Raw genomic sequence first — 24,630 nt, 5'->3', positions numbered from 1 at the left:
TTCCATTTCTTGAGGCCACTTCTCAGAATTGTGGCACCTTATGCCATGGCTACTGTCTGGTCAGCTTGTTGTTGACTTCCTCCATCTGGCAGTATCTATAAGGCAGCTCCCAGGATATGGCTTAGAATATTATCTATAGCCCTTGAGAAGGAACTAAAGGTCCTTGACTTTGCATGGTCCCTAGCACACATGGAATACTCAATAATGTTACCTGCCATTATTCTTTCATGGCTTTCATACATCAGAATTGAAATCACCTCTTTATCTCCCCCACAGACTTGTAAACCCCTCAGCGGTAGTGGCAGCCAGACCTGATTCAGCGTTACATCCTTAGCACCTGGTAGCCAGTACCCACCCAAAATTAAGTGAACAGCCACCTGCCTGCACAATGTATACGGCAGTGCTCACTAGCTCTGTTTAAACTCTGGCTGAACACTGAAGAAAACAGTATGGAAGTTTCTCAGAAAACTAAAAATAGAGCTACCTTATGACCTAGCAATTCCACTTTTGAGTATGTACCTAGAAAAAATCAAAAACTCTAATTCAAAAAGATACATGCACCCCAATGTTCTTAGCAGCATTATTTACAATTGCCAATACATGGAAGCAAGCAAAGTGTCCATCAAAAGATGAATGGATAAAGATGTATTGTGTGTACATGTGTGTGTGTGTGTGTGTAGACACTATATATATAGACAAGTTAGTGAATATAACAGAAAATAAACAACTCTGATACAGAGAACAAATTAGTAGGTTATCTGTAGGGGTTGGAGCAGCATAGGGATAGAGGAGTAAGAGATACAAACTATTACATGTAAAATAAGCTAAAAGGACATACTGTACAACATGGGGAATAATGCCAATATTTTATAATAACTATAAATTGAGAATAACCTTTAAAAATTGTGACTATTTTGCACGTGTACATTATTGTACATATATAACCTATATAATGTTGTATAGCAATTATACTCCAATTTTTAAAAATGAGAAAAATAAAGTGTAGCCGAGGATATACCCCTCTTCCATATCTTCTTCACCTCAACATGGGACCAAAGGAGGCGCTTCAAAACTGGACATCCATTCTCAGTTACCAAACTAGGATTAATGCAGACTTTCTTCAACACTTTTGAAAAGTCAACTCCAGCTCTTCTATCCTGGAAATTATTTTCACGCGTTAGAGCTTTGGGTGTCTTTTACATGAGATCAGATTCTCTGAGAATGAGACCAAGCCAGTGGCACAAGGGGCTGTGAGTCTCATTTTATGTAAAGTTTTTTCATGATAACTGGTGTCAGGCCATGATATCTGATTTCACACATTCAAACAACTGCAGAGTCTAAACCTTATATGAGGCCTGAAGTGATGAGACATGGATATTTGTGCTCCACGGGGTACTCATTGGGGTGTCAAAGCCCAATGATACTAGAATACTTCTTGAACATTCTGTGGAGAGGGGAGGATCAATTCAGTCTTGAGGGGCTGCCATCTGCCACCCTGTATCTCACAATGAGTATTTTTCTTGATTTTTAAAAACTTATTTATTTTTGGCTGTGCTGGGCCTTCATTGCTGCTCGGGCTTTTCTTTAATTGTGGTGAGTGAGGGCTACTTTCTAGCTGCTGTATGCCAGCATCTCTTAGCGGTGGCTTCTCTTTTTGTGGCTCACAGGCTCAAGGGTGCATGGGCTTCTGTAGTTGCAGCACGTGGGCTCAGTATTTGTGGTCCCTAGGCTCTAGAGCCCAGGCTCCATAGTCGTGGTGCACTACCCTAGCTGCTCTGAGTCATGTGGCATCTTCCCGGACCAGGGATGGAACCCACGTCTCCTACATCGGCACGCAGATTCTTTACCACTGAGCCACCAGGGAAGCCCCTTGATTTTTTTTTAATGTATTTATTTATTTATTTATTTTTGGCTGCCTTGTGCCGCATGTTGGATCTTAATTCCCTGAACAGGGATCGAACCCACGTTCCCTGCAGTGAAAGGTGGAGTCTTAACCGCTCACAGTGGGCATTTTAACACTGCTGTGTTGTTGGTCATTTGCTTCAGTAATTTGTTAATTTCTATTTCCTAACACTGCTGAAATCTAGTCCCAGCTCTCCATCTCCACCAACGGTGTCCTAATTGTCTGGAACATTACTAACAATTTTCTTCTCATCAAAAATCAGTAAGCACACAACACTGTAAAGTACCCATTATGCTTCGATGTTTTTAATGGTTAAAAAGTCACACGTGGGGAAATCCTTGGCAGTCTAGCGAGTGTGATAGGGCTCTGTACTTCCACTGCAGAGACATGAGTTCGATCCCTGGTCAGGGAACTAAGATCCCAAATAAATAAATAAGTAAAAATGAAGTTTTTCTTTAAAAAAAAATATGACTACAAACGTTTTTTTTTTAATCACACACAAAAGAAACACATCAGTAGATAAAGACAAAAAAATCAGTGAGCACATGAAAAGTCAAGCCACCATGACTAAATGTTTGTCTGAGAAAATAACCTATAGCTATCCTCCCAGAAGGGCTTCCCTAGTGACTCAGTGGTAAAGAATTTGCCTGCAGTGCAGGAGATGTGCATTCAATCCCTGGGTCAGAAGATCCCCTAGAGAAGGAAATGGCAACCCATTCCAGCATTCTTGCCTGGGAAATCCCATGGACAGAGGTGTCTGGCGGGATATGGTCCATGGAGTCGCAGAGCCAGACTCGACTTACAGACTAAATAATAAATACTCCCAGAGACTGCAGAAATGATCAGATACAAAATATTAACTCAAAAATGCCCAGCCCTGTTGCAGTCACCAGGAGTCCTCCAGTGAAACAAAGAGCCCAAGGTCTCTACCTCCATGGGGTTCAGATTCTAGAGTCCAGATGTTATAGCCACGCATTCCAGGAAACAACTCACTCAGAAGGACGATGCAGATAGTGGAGTGCAGTTTATTACAGCGGCGGGCCCAAGGCAGAGTCTCCTCTTAGCCAAGGACCCCGACCGACTTTTGTGAAAACCTTATATACCTTAAGTGTACTGCTCAAGCCCACATCCCCAGATTCCTTAAACCTAGCCTGGAAAGTGTTAAAGGGAGATACAATCAGGTTACAGCCATGATTCACAATCAGAAGGGTCAGCTGGTTATACATTGTAGCCTACACCAATGGGTGCCATAAAGATTACAAAGGTGATTGACTGCACAGGGGATTATTACATTCTTTTTGGCAACAGGAAACCTTGTTATGGAATCTGGCGTTTATCAGTCTGGGAGGCCAGTTCGGCTGTAGGTATGTTATCCCCATGGCTACCAGGCACATAGTCCAAAGCTCACTGAAAGTGCAAAATCGAGTTTCCTTCTTTTTCCAGATGGAGTCAGTTCAGCCTGTTCCTCTCCTTGCTTACAGAGACTCTGAGCTTTCTGGAGCTGGGGCAATTTCTTACTCATTTCTGAATCCCAAGTAGCCGGCAGAATGTGGCACATCAGATGCTCTCAGTAGACATGTGCTAAAATAAGGAAGTGAATACCTGTTCCCTTTTTTTGTCACTCCTCTTTTTGTCTGCCCTCTGCTTAGACACACCCTCTTAGCCAAAAGTAGTTTATAACTCTAGTTCGAAAAGATATATGTACCCCAGTGTTCCTAGCAACACCATCTACAATATCCAAGATGTGGAACCAGCCCAAGTGCCTGTCAAAAGACAAATGGATTAAGAGGATGTAGTACATATATATATGTGAGTACATGTATATACAATATTACTCGGCTACTAAAAAAAGAATGAAATAATGCCATTTTCAGCCATGTGAATGAACCTAGAGAATATTGTACTTGGTTGAGTAAGTCAGAGAAAGACAAATACTGTATTATATCATTTATGTATAGAATCTAAAAAATAATGAAGTGAAGTGACGTCGCTCGGTCGTGTCCGACTCTTTGTGACCCCATGGACTGTGGCCTATAAGGCTCTTCAGTTCATGGAATTTTCCAGGCAAGAATACTGGAGTGGGTTGCCATTTCCTTCTCCACGGAATCTTCCTGACCCAGGGATCAAACCCAGGTCTCCCGCATTATGGGCAGACACTTTACTGTCTGAGCCACCAGGGAAGTCCAAAAATAAAAAAAATATATATATACACACATAAATAATAATAAATCTAAAAAATAATGAAACTATATATAAAATAGAAGCAGACTCACAGATACAGAAAGTAACTTTATAGTTACCAAAGGAGGAAGGGAGTGAGGAGGAGTAAGTTAGGAGTATGGGATTAACAGATACAAACAACTCTACATAAACTAGATTAGCAACAAGGAGTTACTGTATATCACAGGAAACTATATTCCATACCTCATAATAACATATAGTCAGAAATAATTTGAAATATATATTACAGATATATGTAACTGAACCACTTTGATATACATGGGAAACTAACACAATATTGTAAATCCACTATATTTCAATTAAAAAAAATCACAAAAGTGGCAGTTTCTGGTGGCTTTGTGGTTAGGATTCCAGACTTTCACTGCTATGACCTAGGTTCAGTCCCTGGTTAGGGATCTGGGATTTCACATGCCACACAGCCAAAATATATATTTAGCTTATAAGTGTCTGCTGGGAACATTAAAAGAAGCAATTTCTGTGCTGTTAACATTTCATCAACAGTAGAACCCACTGTGAAAAAACTCCCTTCAGTTACTTGGCTTTATATTCATAGTTTCCTGATTTTTGTTTAGGTGTTGTAACCAAAGATGAAACTGCAAAAACAGATAAAGATTTTAAAGGAAACGCCCAGAAACAAGTCCAGTTCAATCCCGGACAGACTACAGCCACGTGGAAAGTGAGAATTCTATCAGACAATGAATATGAGGCTTCAGAGACCTTCCAGATCATTCTGACAAACCCTGTCAGGGCTGTACTGGAGTTTCCAGAAATGGCAACTGTTGAAATTGTGGACCCTGAAGACGGTATGTGATTCCTATTGGTACAATCTATTAATGGGTTCCTGGGTTCATTTCAGGTATTTATACCTCCACCAAGCTCCATAAGCCACTGGACACATTGATATCACTTAGGATTTCAAATTAAGTAAACCACCTCAAAGCAGTAATTTTTCTTTGTTTTTAGAATCTTTGAATATTCAGGGATCTAGGAGAGTGAAACAGACAGGACTTTGCCAAGCTTACTTTAACAAATGCCCAAGTCCTCAGTCTCAGTACTCTGCACACTCAGTATGGCACAGCTTTGACCCCAAATGGCTAATCCTCAGGGCTTGCTCCATCTTCTCACAATTTTCTGGGAGCTCCCCACCAGATCAGGTGGGGACTTCATATATCCCTCACTCTAGATGCAGCTGCTGGGAACCAGCCAACTGATTCACTTTAGCATGCATTCCACAAAATTTTGTTATAACTCTGCATAACAGTCTTGAATTCATCAGTTCATTATTGGTTCATTCATTCAGCAAATATCTCCCCAGAGAAATTAAAAAAGAAAAGTAATTAGCCAATGATTGTGACTTTTTTCCTGCTCCTTTTTGTGAAAGTAGAAGAACAGGCCCTAAAAGACGATTTTAGTATTCACATCTGAATGTTAGACATATCGATTATCATGAGAACTGAAATAATTTGCATATCCCCCAGAAGAGGGTGACTTAACTATCAGGAAGGAAGTCTTAGTTAAATGCAATAAGAATCGTTGAAGAATCAACATGTCCCAAACTGCAGAGCAGAAAATATAATACAATTTATACAATATGGTCAGTAAATTTTCCATGAACCGAAGAAGTCTAGGAAGCTTTTCAAATATCTCCTTTGAAGCATCATAATTCACACTAGCTTATTAGGTTCCTGACAAAACTCTTCTACAAAGAAACCTGTTTAAACTAAGGCAACATTGTAAATCAATTATATCTCAATTAAAAAAAAAGAAATCTCAATTTAAAAAAAAGAAATCTGTTTAACTTTGTTTAGCCAGTTTTCTCAAATTAGAATATAGATATTTTGTTTTAATTTGTTGTACCCAAGAAATATCTTTTGAAATCTTTAAGTTCTAGTTTTCTTGAAACACAATTTGAGAAACACTGTTTTTCATGTGCTTGGCACTCCAGTAGACAAAAATAGAAAACACTGCCCTCACCACCCAATGAAGAGGTATTTCATTAGTTTTGTTGATAACAATGCTTAAATACATTAATCAATTAAGAAAGCTACATGTGAGGGTACATGCCAAAACCAGTGTTCTGAGCTAAGAAAGTAGAAAGATCACCATCATTTCAAACTATTAAGCTTTTTGTAGTAGGCAGGATTCTAGCTGTGGCTTGAAGAATAAAATGGGATTTGGATTCATAGATGGATAGGAGCATACTTTTCAGAATGGGAAAATAGAGAACATGACTAGATAACTGAGTCCCAGTGTATCAGTTTTTTTCACTTAACATTAATAACATTACTTTTAGCTTCTTCCATGATGACAATCTTTTGAATCAAGAGATGTCCAGACAGTAGAATACCACAGGAGCAGGTAAAATGGCAGAATGAAAATGATCACTGGTCTTTTCCCTCTGTAATCAGGACCAGTGTTTTCTTTTCTTTTTTTTTTTTTTTTTTTTTTCTGTTTAAAATCTTTATTAAATCATGATGTTCTTTTTTTTTTTTATTTTATTTTATTTTTAAACTTTACAATATTGTATTAGTTTTGCCAAACATCGAAATGAATCTGCCACAGGTATATCCATGCTCCCCATCCTGAACCGTCCTCCCTCCTCCCTCCCCATACCCTCCCTCTGGGTCGTCCCAGTGCACCAGCCCCAAGTGTTTTCTAAAGACTGATACCATATACTGTGTCGAGATCATTTTAGGCAGGAAAAGAAAGGAGAAAAAAATTAACATATGATAACTAGATAATTCAACATTGAATTCTGGGTAAACTTGTAGTGAAGTGAAGTGAAAGTCACCCAGTCCTGCCCGACTCTTTGCGACCCCATGGACTATACAGTTGATGGAATTCTCCAGGCCAGAATACTCGAGTGGGTGGGGGATCTTCCCAACCCAGGGACTGAACTCAGGTCTCCCGCATTGCAGGCGGATTCTTTACCAGCTGACCCACAAGGGAAGCCCAAACTCTTAGTAGTAGTTCCAAAAGAAGAATGGATGGTGAACTACAGTATTTTTCCTCATGCGTCCATTGTCAAGAGGAAGAATTTGTGTATGTGCATATGGCGCAGTGGTAAAGAATCCGCCTGCCAAGAGACGCAGGTTCGATCCCTGAGTCAGGAAGATCCCCTGGAGGAGGGCAAGGCAACCCTCTCCAGTATTCTTGCCTGGAGAATCCTATGGACAGAAGTGCCTCATGGGCGACAGTCCATGGGGTTGCTAAGAGTCGGAGATGACTGAGTGGACAGAGCACTGTTTGCGTATATATAAATATATATATATATAATATAAATATATATGTCTATATAATACAGAGGAGAGATTTCAGTCTATTAAATGTGGTTTGATTCAGAAAGTCACTTCAGTTTGCCACTTGACTCTATGAGTGGAAACAATCCACTTCAAATTTTTTTTTTTTAAAACAAACACATGTATTTAAACTATACATTGCGTTCTTAATGAGAAGCCTTGGAAAACATTGAATAACCCCAAGGAAAATAGTACACATCAAGAAATGACCAGTATTCATACTCATATTGCAGCAACTGTCCTGATGATGCCTACGTGTGTGTTTTTACATCCCAAACTGCAGGACAGAGAAGGGTAATGTAACAGATGTGCACACACACATCCAGCTCAGAAAATTTCAGTGGGAATATTATTTTAAGAATTAAGAGCCCAGTATGAGTAGCTTATTTTTCTCAGCCCTGTGTCTTACCCATGGTGTCTTCTTGGTAAGTGTTGAATCAAATGTTTGTTGAATAAAGCAGAAAACATTTCTTTACACTCATGAATAGATGACCTGATTGTTAAAAGCATTTAAAAAATAAACATTAAAAGTAAAACACGGAAATCTGTGATCTTTATTTAGAAAACCTAAAATGTGACCTCCAAAAAAGAAACCAAATTGCTGATATTCCTTCCCATTTCAGTGCTAGATAACCCTTTTAACATTTCAAAAGGAACCTCCTAAACTTAATTTCACTACCTCTCCAGCTCCACTTAATGATAGATATTTCCTATTCTTACTATATTCCGTACAGCTGGAATATATAGAGGTCAAGATGATGTACATTTCCACTTGGGTTGAAATATCACCAATATCACCAATCAAACTTAAGTCTTGCTAAAAATTTATCTATCCTCTTTTCTAGAATCAACAGTTTATATTCCAGAGGCAGAATACAAAATAGAGGAGGATGCTGGGGAGTTTTTCTTTCCTGTAAGACGGTCTGGAGACATAAGCCAGGAACTCATGGTCATTTGCTCTACACATCGAGGTATGAGACTTTGCTGGTACTGATACCCAGGAATAGGGTCCTTAGTACAGGACTGCGGTGATGCTGGGAGTGGCTGGGTGGTGAGTCAAATGCTGGGTAGGACAGGGAAGCCTGGACCATTCACGGTGACTCCCATGCAACCCCATGAGGGTATCCTAACTCCTCTGCCCTGCTCTCCAAGATCAGGGATAAAATTGTATTCAAAATCAGAATTACATTACATTACCATATGTAAAATAGATAGCCAGTGGAAGTGTGATGTAGCAGGCCGGGCACCCAAAGCAGCTGCTCTGTGACAACCTGGAGAGATTGGGTGAGGAGGGAGGTGCAGGGGTGGGGGGGTCTAGGATGTGGGGGACACATGTGTGCCTATGGCCAGTCCATACTGATGTATGGCAAAAACCATCACAATATTGCAGAGCAAAATAATTAAAATAAGCCCCTCTGTTGTGAGATTTCCATGGTGGTCTAGTTGTTAAGACTCTGAGCTTCTAATGCCAGGGATGCAGGTTCGATTCCTGGTCAGTGAATTATTAATAAGCTCCCATGTGCTGTAGAGCGACTAAGCCCATAGGCCACAAGTATAGAAGCCCACTTATCAGGGCAAAGACCCAGTGCAGCCAGTAATAACAACAGTAATAAAAAACTTCTGTTGTGACTACCCACAAAATTTTGTGAGGGTCAAATCAGACATTTTATGTAAACTAGTTTATATATGCTGGTGGAAAATATAATAAGGATTCTTATTTTTAATAGTCATGTTTGCATCTTGGAAACAATGTGAAATTGTCTCTATATACTCACTTTCTTTCTTCTCCTCCCTCTAGCCTCCCCAACAACTAAAAATGCCCCCCAATTATAGGCCACAATGCCCTATTCTTTCTAACCTCACCACTGCTATACAGTCAGAATTTAGCTATTCTGTGTCCACTCCCTAAAGGTCATGTTTTCTAGCTCATTAGAATTATGAACCACATGCAAATTCTGTAAAAGTTAGCTACACTTTTCTGTACTCATATCACTGCTGACACCAGATGTGTGCAGGCTTTTCCCACACCAAATAATTCTCCAGTTTATGTAGATTCCGAGTGGGTGTCCTAAAATTCTATTCAATTCTGACACTATCTGCCCAGAGACAACAGAGAACCCACAGTTTAAGGACTCGGTCCCACAAGACTGCTCCCACTTCAGATGCCAAAAGCAAGTCCAACTTGTCACCTGTGCTTCTAATTGATGGGGTATAAATTGGAGGTTCCCACCACCCTTCTTTGGGGCCAGTGATTTTCTGGAACAGCTAACATAACCCGGGAAAACAGATCACTTATTAGATTACAGGTTTATCAGAAAGGATGGGCTTCCCTGGTGGCTCAGACAGTAAAGAATCTGCCTACAGTGCAGGAGACCTGGGTTTGGTTCCTGGGTCAGGAAGATCCCCTGGAGAAGGGAATGGCTACCCACTTCCAGCATTCTTGCCTGGAGAATCCCATGGACAGAGGAGCCTCAGTATTGGCAGAAGGAAGAGACACATAAGCTAAGGAGGGTGGAAGGGACACAGAACTTTCATGCCCTCTGAGTAAGTCACCCTCCCGGCAACCTAGATGCTCTCTGAACTCCTTGACTAGGACTATTTTATGGAGGATTCATTACTTAGGCATGATTGGTGATTAACTCAACCACCAGCCCTTCCTCTCCCTGGAGGTCAGGGAGTGGGACTAAAAGTTACAATGATCGCCAGGTTGGTTTCCCTGGCAACCAGTCCCCATCCAGTGGCTCCCTGAGAGCACCAGCTACCAGTCATTTCATTGCTTTCAGTCACTAAGTCGTGACTCTTTTGCCACTCCATGGACTGTAGCCTGCTAGGCTCCTCTGTCCACGGGATTTCCTAGGCCAGAATACACTGGAGTGGGTTGCTATTTCCTTCTCCAGGGGATCTTTCTAACCCAGGGATTGAACCAATGTCTCCTGCATTGGCAGGCAGATTCTTTACTCCGGAGCCACAAGGTAAGCCTATTAGCATACAGAAGGTACATGGTTTCAAAGACTTAGGAGCTGCGTGTCGGGAAATGGGGACAAAAACCAAAACTTTATTACATCACAAGCTAATTTATTCAGAGTTCACTACAGCAAGGGGGTCAAACACAATCACTGCATTTGGCAGAGATTCAAAGGCAGGCATCACTTCATGCAAATAGACCAGGAAAAGTGGAAACAGTGACAGATTTCATTTTCTTGAATTTCAAAATCAGTGTGGACGGTGACCACAGCCATCAAATTAAAAGACACTTGCTCCTTGCAAGAAAAGCTATGACAAGTCTAGACAATGTATTAAAAAGCAGAGACATCACTTTGCCAACAAAGTCCATATAGTGAAAGCTACGGTTTTTCCAGTAGTCACATGTGGGTGTGAGTTGGACCATAAAGAAGACTGAGTGCTGAAGAACTGATGCTTTCGAACTGTGGTGCTAGAGAAGACTGTTGATAATCTCCTGGACACCAAGGAGATCAAACCAGAGAATCCTAAAGGAAATCAACTCTGAATATTTGTTGGAAGGACTGATGCTGAAGCTGAAGCTCAAATACTTTGACCACCTGTTGTGAAGAGCTGACTCATTGGAAAAGACCCTAATGCTGGGAAAGACTGAGGGCAGGAGGAGAAGCTGGTGACAGAGGATGAGATGGTGGGATGGAATCACCGACTCAATGGACGTGAGTTTGAGCAAGTTCCAGGAGATGGTGAAGGACAGAGGAGCCTTAGTGCTTGAACAACAATAATGACAAAGATAGGCAGAGGAGTGGGAAGCTTTATAGTGAAGAAAGGGTGTGCCCTTATTAGACGCTGTCATCTTGGATAAACTGGAGGCAGCCTGTGGATGGACAGGGGAGCAGAGTTGGCTTTCTCTGGTTGCTTCCAAATTGGAAGCCAGACATGAATCAGAAAAGCTGGGGGTTATTGATTCAGTTCAGTTCAGTTCAGTCGCTCACTCGTGTCCAACTCTTTGCTACCCCATGAACTGCAGCACACCAGGCCTCCCTGTCCATCACCAACTCCTGGAGTTCACTCAAACTCACATCCATCGAGTCAGTGATGCCATCCAGCCATCTCATCCTCTGTTGTCCCCTTCTCCTCCTGCCCCCAATCCCTCCCACTATCAGAGTCTTTTCCAATGAGTCAACTCTTCGCATGAGGTGGCCAAAGTACTGGAGTTTCAGCTTTAGCATCAGTCCTTCCAAAGAACACCCGGGACCGATCTCCTTTAGAATGGACTGGTTGAATCTCCTTGCAGTCCAAGGCACTCTCAAGAGTCTTCTACAATACCACAGTTCAAAAGCATCAATTCTTCAGCACTCAGCTTTCTTCACAGTCCAACTCTCACATCCATACATGACCACTGGAAAAACCATAGCCTTGACTAGACAGACCTTTGTTGGCAAAGTAATGTCTCTGCTTTTTAATATGCCATCTAGGTTGGTCATAACTTTCCTTCCAAGGAGTAAGTGTCTTTTAATTTCATGGCTGCAGTCACCATATGCAGTGATTCTGGAGCCCAAAAAAATAAAGTCTGACACTGTTTCCACTGTTTCCCCATCTATTTCCCATGAAGTGATGGGATTTGCGGTAGATGATTAACAGCGGCTGTGGTTTGACTTCCTCTGCTAGTTGCTGCAGGTTGTGTGTCAGAGTTCTATTTTTATACATGATCTGACCTTCCATATGTCCAGTCTGTCAGAATTATGCTTACACTCGCCAAACATTTGACAACACACAGCATAGCCACAACAATAAACAATTATCTATCTAAAATACAGAGACTTCCCTGTAGCTCATACAGTAAAGAATCTGCCTGCAATGCAGGAGACTCGGGTTCAATCCCTGGGTTGGGAAGATCCCCTGGAGAAAGGAAAGGCTACCCACTCCAGTACTCTGGCCTGGAGAATCCCATGGACAGAGGAGCCTAATAGGCTACAGTCCACGGGGTCACAAAAAGTCGGACACAACTGAGAAACTAACACTGCTGCTGCTGCTGCTTCTAAGCTGCTTCAGTCGTGTCTGACTCTGTCTAAAATATCAGTGGTGCCAAAGTTGAGAAGAGAAATAAGAATGAATTCTCCTCTGCTCCAGGGGACAGGGGATTTGGCAGTAAGTCAGGAATTCATTTTGAAATACCAGCTGTTACAGAAAGAGTGAGGTGGGGTCCGGCTGCTTGCCACTCAAAAGCCTCAAGACAAGTCAGGTCGGTGGAAAAGAAAGTTTGCTTTATTTCAGATGCCGGCAACTGGTGTGGGTGGATGGCAGACATCTGTCCAAAGGCCTACTTTCCCCCAACTGGCGTCCAGAGTGACAAGAGCTTTTATAGACAGACGGAGGGGCCTACTTGCAGAAATAGCCAGTCAGCTCTGACAGTCATCTTCAAATTGGTTGTCGGTGGTCTGACCAGCATCATCTTGATTGTTTAAGGTACAGTTAATCTTCAGTTCCAGGATCTGTTTGTTCACACTTCTTGAGGCCAGTTCTCAGAATTGTGGCAGCTTATGTCATGGGTACAGTCTGGTCATCATGTAGTTAGCTTCTTCACCCTGGTGTTCTAATATGTAAGACCATTGATGCCTCAAACTATTATCTATAGCCCTTGAGAAAGAACCAAAGGTCCCTGACTATGCTTCATGACTACATCATTATTATTCTATCTCCTTTGACTGTTTTCCTTTGTTTCTGCATTTCTCACTTCTCTGATTACATTTTTTTTTTTTTTTGACTAAAGTTTTCCACAGATAAAAGGCAGGTAAAGGATATGGTGGGGAGGTAAGGACCATAGGGTCCTGCACTGTTTCATGACTATTACATTATTACATAGGACATAACCAAATAAAGGAAAGGCCTTGTAGCACATCTTCAAGATCTTCATGTTTGTCTTTGGCTATGTTTAGAGTTGGGTAGTCCTGTAGTCTGCTCCCCTCACAAAGGCACCAGATATGCCAACTACCTGTAACTTCAGCAACTCAAGTTTTGTTGCTGTTGTTCAGTTGCTAAGTTGTGTCCAATTCTCTGCAACTCCATGGACTGCAGTATGCCAGGCTTCTCTGTCCTTCACTATCTCCCAGACTTTGCTCAAATTCATGTCCATTGAGTCAGTGATGCCATCCAATCATCTCATCCTCTGCCACCACTTTTCCCCTTTCCCTCAATCTTTCCGCGCATCCAGTCTTTTCCAATGAGTTGGCACTTCACATCAGGTGGCTAACGTATTGGAGCTTTAGCATCAGTCCTTCCAATGAATATTCAGGGTTGCTTTATTTTAGGATTGACTGGTTTGATCTCCTTGCAGTCCAAGGGACTCTCAAGAGTCTTCTCCAGCACCACAGTTCAAAAGCATCAATTCTTTGGTGCTCAGCTTTCTTTATGGTTCAACTCTCACATCCATACATGACTACTGGAAAATCCATAGCTTGACTATATGGATCTTTACTGGCAAAGTAATGTCTCTACTTTTTAATATGCTGTTTAGGTTTGTCATAGCTTTCCTTGAAAAAAGCAAGTGTCTTAATTTTATGGCTGCAATCACAATCCACAGTGATTTTGGAGCCCAAGAAAATGAAATCTGTCACTGTTACCATTGTTTCCCCATTTATTTGCCCCCATGAATTGATGGGATTGGATGCCATGATCTTAGTTTTTTGAAGTTGAGTTTTTAGCCAGCTTTTTCATTCTTCTCTTTCACCCTCATCAAGAGACTCTTTAGTTCTTCTTCACTTTCTATCATTAAAGTATTATCATCTGCATATCTGAGATTGTTGATAAATCTCCCAGTAATCTTGATTCCAGCTTGTGAATCATGCAGCCTGGCATTTCACAGGATGTACTCTGCACAGAAGTTAAATAAGCAGGGTGACAATATACAGCCTTGTCATACTACTTTCCCAATTTGGAACCAGTCAATTGTTCCATGTCCTGTTCTAACTGTTCTTTCTTGCTCTCTATACAGGTTTCTCAGGAGACGGGTAAGGTGGTCTGGTATTCCCATATCTTTAAGAATTTTCCACAGTTTGTGGTGATCCACACAGTCAAAGCTTTAGTGTAATCAATGAAGCAGAAGTAGGTGTTTTTCTGCAACTCCCTTGCTTTCCCCATGATCCAACGAATGCTGGCAATTTCATCTCTGGTTCCTCTGCCTCTTTGAAACCCAGCTTGTACATCTGGAAGTTCTCAGTTATGCACTGTTAAAGCCTATCCTGAAGAATTTTGAGCTTAACCTTGCTAGCATGTGGAATGAGTGCAATTGCGCAGTAGTTTGAACATTTCTTGGCATGTTCCTTGGCATTTCTTTGAGATTGGAATGAAAACTGACCTTTTCTAGTCCTGTAGCTACTGCTGAATTTTCCAAATTTGCTGGTGTATTAAATACAGCACTTTAACAGCATCATCTTTTAGGATTTTAAATAGCTCAGCTGGAATTCCATTACTTCCACTAGCTTTGTTTGTAGTAATGCTTCCTGAGGCCCACTTCACTTCACACTCCAGGATGACTCAACTTTTTCCCTGGTATTACCCCGTGTGGGAAAAGCAGCAAGAAGAAAAACAAGGTGAGGTAGTCCTTGAGGACTTCTTGGCTAGTTGATCCCCAGAAGGATGTGCCAGCCCTCTTTCCCAAGTCCACACAGAGCTTTAGTTGGAGTCTTTGCAGAAGAACAAGGGCCTGGGTCTTTGGGGCAGTGGCCGCAGGTGGGCGGAGCCGCTGAAGGAGGAAGTGCCCTCATCCTCTGCTCAGGATTCCCGCCGGGCTACTTCCGGTACCGGTGGCATATTTTCTGTCCACAAGCAGTGTCTGGAGGACAATGATTCTATGCATGGGAGAAATAAAGTGATAAACAATCCTATTTGGAAGATTGTATATAATTGCTAAAATGGGAGAGGCCATCCCTCTGCCTCTGGAAAGAGCTACCCTGAACGATGACAAGCAGAGGAAACAGAGAGCTCAGAGGGTCTGACAGTGTGATATGGAGATGTCTCCACCTCAAGTGGGAATAGTTACACCCAAACTCACCAACTCACCTCCCTGCAAGGGGATTAGGTTCAAAAGAGCTGGTGTTCCCAGAAAACTCCCTGCATAGCTGACACATGCAGCTCAGACTGCTTGGCACCTGAGCTTTACCCTTTGATTCCTCACACTAAGAACTGTTCTCACGCTTGCGGTAAAAAGTTTAAAGAGAGACAGTATAACAGAGTCAGGGTCCTTACCTAGAGTATGAAACCAGGACGTCCACAGTTGCATCCTGATTCTTCTACACCTCTGTGAGATTATAAGACAGCAAGAACCTGCACAGTTTGCATGCACATTCAAGTAGCATTGTGGTATTCATCGTCACCTACTCTCCATAGATACTTAAATATCTCAGTACATAAAAGTTTAATTTGGTTATTTAAACCTTTCTGAAAGTCTTGCTAAAATAAATGCTTACCAATTACTTATTTTCATGAATAAAATAAGCATGAGCTGATGTGTAAACAGTTAAATGGAAAGCAGACTCATTCTTTGTACATTAATAATAATTTACAGATGCTAAACACGTATTCTACTTACAAGTAGGTGAAAGAAGTAACTAGTTTTATGCTGTGGTTTCATGGGGACCTCAAGGTCCCAAAATATCATCAGTGTCCTCAGACAATGATGTAGAGGTATTATATTTAAAAAAAAAAAAACAAAAACGGTTGGGAGAGGAAAAGAGCTAGAGGAATAAATTCTCCCTCATTGGCTATGTTGGAAAAGGACATGGAAATTAGACACTTCTTAGCCTTGTCTTATTCTCAAGATAAATGTCATCTGTCTTTTTCTTCTCATTAGTCACTTTCTTATTAGGAAATTGCTCTGATTGGAAAGACAGCCAATGAAGAGCAAACCACAGGATGTAAAACCAAGAGAACAGGAACAGTATTGAATCATCCTGTGGTTTTGGTCAACCCCAAGTCAAACATGCTGAGGCTTTTCAATAATCAACTTTATCCAGTTGAAAGGGATGGTGTGGTCAGCCACAGTCATGTGTCACCCCACTTCTCTGATTGGCTGTTTCTCTGGGTAAAGTTAAGGAGGAGGTGAAAAGCAGTTTCCAAGCACATTCAGCAAAAGACTCTCTTTATTCTTTCCTTTAAAAAAAATCTGTTTATTTATTTGGTCATAGTTGTGTATGTTAAGTTATAGAAGTTATACCTTGCATCTCAGAGGAGTTCTTTGGATGATTTTAAAGCTCCTTGACTCTAGGTCTACTGAGGGTAAATGCTCTTGCATATCAAAACATGTCTTTATTTCAACCTCAGTCTTGAAATTCTAGATTGACAGTTACGATCTCAAAGCACTTTGAAGTTATTATTCCATTGTCTTCCAGCTTCCATTGTCTTGTCAAGAAGTCTGCTCTCAGTCTAAAAGTCATCTTTGTAATGAACTATCTTTTCTATGCATTTAAGATATTTCTCACATGATTTGATCTGAATCTGTGAAAGACCTGGGGACTTTCCCTGAAGAAGTTTTTCTCCAAGGAGGATTTGCAATGCTTCTTCTGGCATCTGAGAACAATGCTGACCCAGAAACACTCCTGCTCCCCTGCATCCCAAACCAGATCCCAGAGTTTCAGGCTCAGCTCCCTGATGGGCCACAGCCCAGTCTCCCTTCAGCGCCGACTCTGAATTCCAGCTAGAGTGGGATTTGCTTCTCTAGCTATTGAGGGGTTAGGGCTCGGTGGTTTTAGGGTATTGTTTTTGTTTTGTTTTGCCCCTTGATGATTTCTCTTACTTCCTATGAGCACAGAAAAGGTGGAATAATTAGTTCTTCTAAATATTTTGTAGTGAGAGAGCATCTAAGAATACCTAGCAAGCCAAACTGCTGGGAACAGAAGTCTCAAAGACTCCTCTAGACAGACAGTCCCATGCTGCTCCAACCCTGTCCCTCATCTCCCCCAAGTCATGGACTTTTCTAGGCATGAAACGAACTGTGCCAGTGGGGTTCCAACACTGTCTGATTTAATCAGGAATTAGATGCTGTGCTTTTAAAGAAAGGTGATTTCTTGTCTCACTGCCCTATTAAAAATACATATTAAAGGAAATTTGTATGCTTAAAGAATGTATCATGTATAATCAAGAAGGTATAATCAAGTAATATAATAAGACAAAGTGGGGAAGTTAAAAAATGCTCTAATCAGAAGATGAAGCTTTGACTCCTGGACAAGACACTGGGGTGTTCTCTGCCTCAGTTTCTTCATTGATAAAATACCCTGCATGCTTAGTCACTCAGTCATGTCCAACTCTTTAGGACCCTTCAGACTGTAGCCCACCAGGCTTCCCTGTCCATGGGATTCTCCAGGCAAGAATACTGGAGTGGGTTGCCATTTCCTCCTCCAGGGGATCTTCCTGACCCAGGGACTGAACCTGTGTCTCCTGCATGTCCTGCATTGCCAGGTGGATTCTTTGCCACCAGCGCCACCTGGGAAGCTTCCCTTAAAACTGAGAGCCAGCTGCTAAAGTGTCTTTATGAAAGCAACCTGGAAATGACACATCAGTGTTCCTTGGAGGCTCTATTAAATAAGGGGTTTGTCCAGATCATAGCGAGAGACCTCAGTGTGTATCTCAAGTTACATTTGATGTTTTGGAAACAAAACTTTCTCCTCTAACTCTTGGGGATTCTTAACTTGCTATCAATAAAATAGAGCCTTCTTTTATAACTAAAATAAATACCAGTATTCCATGTTCTTGACTGTTCCATATAACTGATCAAATGGTTTCCCAAAGTAAAATTTCCAGAATCCTAGGGAGAAGGGGCCATTTAGGCAAACTGAATATTTTGATTACATGAGATGTAATTAAGCTGTCTTTTTTCCCCCACCAACTCTCATTGTTAAAAGCTTGTATGGATTGTTTTGCTGTTTTAGCAGAATTCCACGAGTCAAATGATTTTCAATAAGAGTTATAGTTCAGTCTTATTATTTAACCCAGAAATCTACCTACTTAAATGCATTTGTACTTCAACCAGCCGAGCTGTCAGCTGAAAGAAAATTAAATAGGAAGGGGAAAAATATCAGTCACTTTAGTTTCATGAATTGTGATAAATCAATATTCAACTATTCATTAGGTGAAATATATTGGGAAATATATGTAATAAAGATTTATAAAGATAATATTGGGTACTTACTCTGCAAGTCTAGTGTGTATCTGCTTTTAATATTTGTTCAGAATGGCTGAATGTGTAGTTTCTGACAGGGATTTTTTGTTTGTTTGTTTTTACACTGCCTTTCTTACCTTCTTATTCTGCATTCTAGATGACTAGGGGAAAATAAAAAAGTATATTCTCCAATGTATATTAAATTTCAGGCTCTTAAAAAACATATCAACTAATGCTTGTTACTTAATCAGATTGTTATAAGAATTTATGACTTTTTTCCTTTTGGTGTGTATACCTTGGAACATAAAAAGTCTCCTTGACAGAGTTTCTCATTACTTCCTATGGGCTTTCTAGATTGCCAGCTACTTACTTTCTTATTGACTTGGGGACTGCCTGTCTCTAGTACTTGATAGCTCTTGCCTCTGACATCCTAAGAACCAACTTCTCCATCTTTACCTGAGTTTCAAGAGCTCTTTCATGAGTAGATTTCCCCGGACTGAGCAGGGTGGAAATGTCATAGAGGAATAAAATTTCAAAGCACAGGCTGGCCCTGGAAGTTGGCTGATTTCCTCACCAAGTGATAATCCCCCTTGTAAGCCGTCCATTTCTAACAGTTTCTCTCTCTGCCCTAGCCAATATGTTTTGCGCTCATTGATTTTTCCAGCTCTAACTTTTTCTAGGTTCCTGGAATGACAAACCAGTTAATTTGTTGTTTCTATTAATTCTAAAACTTGTTGCATTGAAAAATCATCTTGAGACACTTTGTGAGTCAGTGCCCTTCTGAGCAAGTCCTCTGAAGTCAATTTGAAAACAATTTTTATTTTTTAACAAGCTATATTTATATGTGTAGTGCACACTCATAGATGTCAACTTGTACTTGTGTTGATTCATATTAGCAAGAAGAAGGTGGATATTGGTGCCAGCATGCATATATGCATTTACCTTAGCTATAAGCAAGACAGACCCTTGAAGGGCCTAGAATGTCCCATCTAGAAGCTCACTGTCATATCCCCGTCGCTTCTTGTTAAGAAGTGTGATGGGAAATAACTGTGCTTTACAAAAATCGCTTATTTGATATATTGAGTTATTTTTTTTCTTAAATGGGTGTTTCCAGTTTTGATATTGGATTGTAGGAGTTCACTGTATATTCTGGAGTCAGAGTCTCCCCCACTGACCCCCTCCCCACACACAGTATGTGAGATCTTAATTTCCCAGCCAAAATTCAGAACTCTGCCTGCTGCAGTAGAAGCATGGAGTCTTAACCACGGACCACCAAGGAAGACCCTATGGAGTTATTTTAAACAGTCTTTGTCTCCTAAAACTGTTCTGTCTAAATCATTTCAATTACTGTGACTACTCTTTACTCTTTTAGCTCCATACTTGTGTGTTACTATGTTTTTAACACCAAAAAAAAAAAAAAGGCATTAAATTGCACTGTTGGTGGGATTGTGACATGGTATCTAATTGCTATGGAAAACACTACAAAGAGGCCTCGAAAAATTAAAAATGGACCTACCATATGGCTTCCCTGATAGCTCAGTTGGTAAAGAATCTGCCTTCAATGCAGGAGACCCCAGTTCGATTCCTGGGTCAGGAAGATCTGCTGGAGAAGGGATAGGCTACCCACTCAAGTATTCCTGGGCTTCCCTTGTGGCTCAGCTGGTAAAGAAATCCACCTGCAATGCAGGAGACCGGGGTTTGATCCATGGGCTGGGAAGATCCCCTGGAGAAGGGAAAGGCTACCCACTCCAGTATTCTGATCTGGAGAATCCATGGACTGTATAATCCATGGGGTCCCAAAGAGTCGGACACGATTGAGCAACTTTCACTTTCATGGTCCAACAATCCTACATCTAGGTGAGTGAAAATTGCCCAGTCATGTCCTACTCTTTGCAACCCCATGGACTATACTATACAGTCCATGGAGTTCTCCAGGCCAGAATACTGGAGAGAATATCTATTCCCTTCTCCAGGGGATCTTCCCAAACCAGGGATTGAACCTGGTCTCCCATGCTTCAGGTGGATTCTTTACCAGCTGAGCCACCAGGGAAACCCAATAAATATACCTATACAACCAGGTATATATCCAGAAAAATTAAAAGCAAGGTCTCAATATATTTGCACACCTGTGTTTGTAGCAACATTATTCATAATAACCAAGCGATGAAACCACCCAAGTATCTATGACTGGATGAATGGATAAACAAAATGTGATATATCCATGCAATGAAACATTGTTCAACCCTTAAGAAAAACATATATTTCTGCTTTATTGACTATGCCAAAGCCTTTGACTGTGTGGATCACAATAAACTGTGGAAAATTCTGAAAGAGATGGGAATACCAGACCACCTGACCTGCCTTTTGAGAAATCTGTATGCAGGTCAGGAAGCAACAGTTAGAACTGGACATGGAACAACAGACTGGTTCCAAATAGGAAAAGGAGTACGTCAAGGCTGTATATTGTCACCCTGCTTATTTAACTTATATGCAGAGTACATCATGAGAAACGCTGGGCTGGAAGAAACACAAGCTGGAATCAAGATTGCTGGGAGAAATATCAATAACCTCAGATATGGAGATGACACCACCCTTATGGCAGAAAGTGAAGAGGAACTCAAAAGCCTCTTGATGAAAGTGAAAGTGGAGAGTGAAAAAGTTGGCTTAAAGCTCAACATTCAGAAAACAAAAATCGTGGCATCTGATCCCATCACTTCATGGGAAATGGATGGGGAAACAGTGGAAACAGTGTCAGACTTTATTGTTTTGGGCTCCCAAATCACTGCAGATGGTGACTGCAGCCATGAAATTAAAAGACGCTTACTCCTTGGAAGGAAAGTTATGATCAACCTAGACAGCATATTCAAAAGCAGAGACATTACTTTGCCAACAAAGGTCCGTCTAGTCAAGGCTATGGTTTTTCCAGTGGTCATGTATGGATGTGAGAGTTGGACTGTGAAGAAGGCTGAGTGCCAAAGAATTGATGCTTTTCAACTGTGGTGTTGGAGAAGACGCTTAAGAGTCCCTTGGACTGCAAGGAGATCCAACCAGTCCATTCTGAAGGAAATCAGCCCTGGGATTTCTTTGGAAGGAATGATGCTGAAGCTGAAGCTCCAGTACTTTGGCCACCTCATGCGAAGAGTTGACTCCTTGGAAAAGACTCTGATGCTGGGAGGGATTGGGGGCAGGAGGAGAAGGGGACAACAGAGGATGAGATGGCTAGATGGCATCACTGACTTGATGGACGTGAGTCTGGGTGAACTCCAGGAGTTGGTGATGGACAGGGAGGCCTGGCGTGCTGCGATTCATATGTGTGGCGTTCTGCGATTCATATGTGCAGTCCTGGGGTCGCAAAGAGTTGGACATGACTGAGCGACTGAACTGAACTGAAGAAAGAAGGAAGATTCTTGCAACATAGATGAAACTTGAGGACATTATGCTAAGTGAAATAAGCCAGTAAAAAAAAGACAAGTAGTGTAAGATTCCACTTAACTGAAGTACCCGGAGTACACAAATTCATAGAGACAAAAAGTAGAAAGGTGAATGCCAGAGATGGGGGCAGGAGGCAGTGGCAAGGTGTTTAATGGGTACATATTTTCAGTTTTTTTGTAAGATGAAAAAAGATATGAAGATTTTTTCAATAACATGAACAGATACACTTAAAAATAGTTAAGATGGTACATTTAGGTTATATTTATTTTATCACAAGGAAAATAATGCACTAGATCCCAGAAACCCCACTCCTAAGTATTTACTCAAGAGAAATAAAAATGACATACTGACTCAAAGATCTGAATTTGAATATCCATGGCAGCAGCATTCAGAATAACTTAAAAACTGGGAACAACCTAAATTATCAACTGGTAAATGGAAAAACAAATTGTGATGTAACCACACAATGGAGAACCCTATTCAATAGTAAGAAGGAACAAAATCCTGACACATTGATGAATCTTAAATGCATTATGCTAAATGAAACAAATCAGATGCAAAAGACTAAAAACTGCGTGATTTTATTTACATGGAATTCTCATAAAGCAAATAAATCTATAGTGACAAGAGAATGGATGAGTGGTTTCCAGGGCTTGGAGACAAGGAAGAAGATGGATTACCTGGGGTACATGTGTTGGTGGATAAAAAATATTCTATACTATGCTTGTGGTAATGGGTGCATGATTATATGTATTTGTTAAAACTCATCAAATAGTGCATTTAAATTAGGGAATCTTGACATGTGTAAATTACTATAATTAAAATTTTAAATGCACTGTCTCTAAACTGAAATTCAGTCCATCTCGTATTCTTTATAAAATAACAAGTAATTCTGTAGCTATATTTTAGTATCACACAAAGAACTCTATCTAGGGCGTGAGAGTCAGATTACTGAGATGCGACTCACTGGAAACGATCCTGATGCTGGGAAAAATTGAGAGCAAGAGACGAGGGAGGCAACAGGGTGTGAGATGGTTGGATGGCATCACTGACTCAATGAATAAGAGTTTGAGCAAACTCAGGGAGAGAGTGAAGGACAGGGAAGCCTGGCGTGCTACAGTTCATGGAGTTGCAAAGTCAGATACAACTTAGAGACTGAACGTGAATGACAACTTACAGCTGCCATGGGACGGGCAGGGGCGGGAGCAAATCCATACATTGTCACGGTATAGATTCTCTGGTCATAATTTATCTGTACTTCAGTCTTCCAGTCTATAATATGAACAAATTAAGCTAAACCACCCTATGACCCTTCAGTTTATTTAGTCCCTAATCTAAACAAAACTTTTTCAGTATATACCCTTTTCAAAGATTCTGATGCTGGGAAAGACTGAGGGCAGGAAGAGAAAGGAGTTTCAAAGGATGAGATGGTTGGATGGGATCACCGACTCAATGGACATGAGTTTGAGCAAAACCCCGGGAGATGGTGAAGGACAGGGAAGCCTGGCGTGCTGCCGTCCGTAGGGTCGCAAAGAGTCGGACATGACTGAGCAGCTGAACAGCAACAGTAGTTCAAAGACCACTAGCTGTGAATCATGCCAGAATACCCGGGTCTGTTTTAAAAGTCTTCTAATTACCATATTAATATTCGTGACTGTAAGAGACAAGTGTGCCTTATAATTCAGAGAGCTGTTATTTTAAAAATGCCACTTCTTGGTGGCTCAGACAATAAAGAATCTGCGTGCAATGCAGGGGTCCTGGATTCAATCCATGGGCCAGGAAGACCCCCTGGAGAAAGGAATGGCTACCCCAAGAATACCCAGTATTCTGACCTAGAGAATTCCATGGACGAAGGAGTCTGGCGGGCTACAGTCGAACACGAGTCAAACACGACAGCAACAATTCTCATTCTCTATTATCTAAAAATAGTTTGAAGACCCCATGGGGAACAGGTTTCCTGTTTAGAATTGTTTCTTCTTACTTTCTGTGTTCTATCTCCTGTCTCCATAGGTTCTGCCATAGGCACCCTTTCTTCTGCAGGGTTATCTTTCTCTGACTACATCTCACGTCCAAAAGACCACACCAGCAGCCTCCACTTTGACAAGAATGAGACTGAGAACACCTGCCAAGTCCTGATCATCAATGACTCTCTTTATGAAAAGGAGGAATCCTTCAGCATTTCACTGAGCCTGCCGAAGGGAGGGCAACTGGGGGCCAAATCCCCCACTGCCAAGGTGATTATTCTGGCTGACCGTGATGATGGTAAGCCTATTTCCTGTTTTCCACTCTTGGTAATAGCTGCTTTCTTCTCATCCTTTCACTAAACAGTTGAAAGATAAGCTTAAATGACCTATGAAAGGAATTGTTGATGTTGCTCCTTCTCTAACATCTCTGAGTGGCTTTTCAGATATATAGTTATCACCAATACTGAGGACAATGCATCGATGCAGAAAGATTAAATATTTGTGTGTGAGTGTGTTAAATTATTTTTAAAAAGCACATCCCAAGGAAGTGACCTAAGACTTAAGGAAGCCAAGAAGAGGACCTAGCTTAAATGTCTGATCACTCAACCAGGACTGCCCCACAGGACACTCATCTTAGCAGTCCAAGGAGCCTCCCTCCCAACAATAGGAACATGGGTC

General features: G+C 41.2%; 1 protein-coding gene across 1 annotated transcript in view; it reads left to right on the top strand.

Moving 5' to 3' along the window:
- The window catches only part of FREM3 (FRAS1 related extracellular matrix 3), a 104,734-nt gene that overhangs the window by 64,827 nt on the left and 15,277 nt on the right, over positions 1-24,630 (top strand). Inside the window, 3 exon segments of the mRNA XM_044930385.2 lie at positions 4,717-4,947; positions 8,289-8,414; positions 23,999-24,250. Of these exon segments, the coding sequence (XP_044786320.2) occupies positions 4,717-4,947; positions 8,289-8,414; positions 23,999-24,250 (609 nt within the window).

This window comes from Bubalus bubalis, chromosome 17 (assembly GCF_019923935.1).
Source record: "Bubalus bubalis isolate 160015118507 breed Murrah chromosome 17, NDDB_SH_1, whole genome shotgun sequence".
Taxonomy (NCBI): domain Eukaryota; kingdom Metazoa; phylum Chordata; class Mammalia; order Artiodactyla; family Bovidae; genus Bubalus; species Bubalus bubalis.
This window is presented reverse-complemented; position numbering and strand designations above follow the sequence as displayed.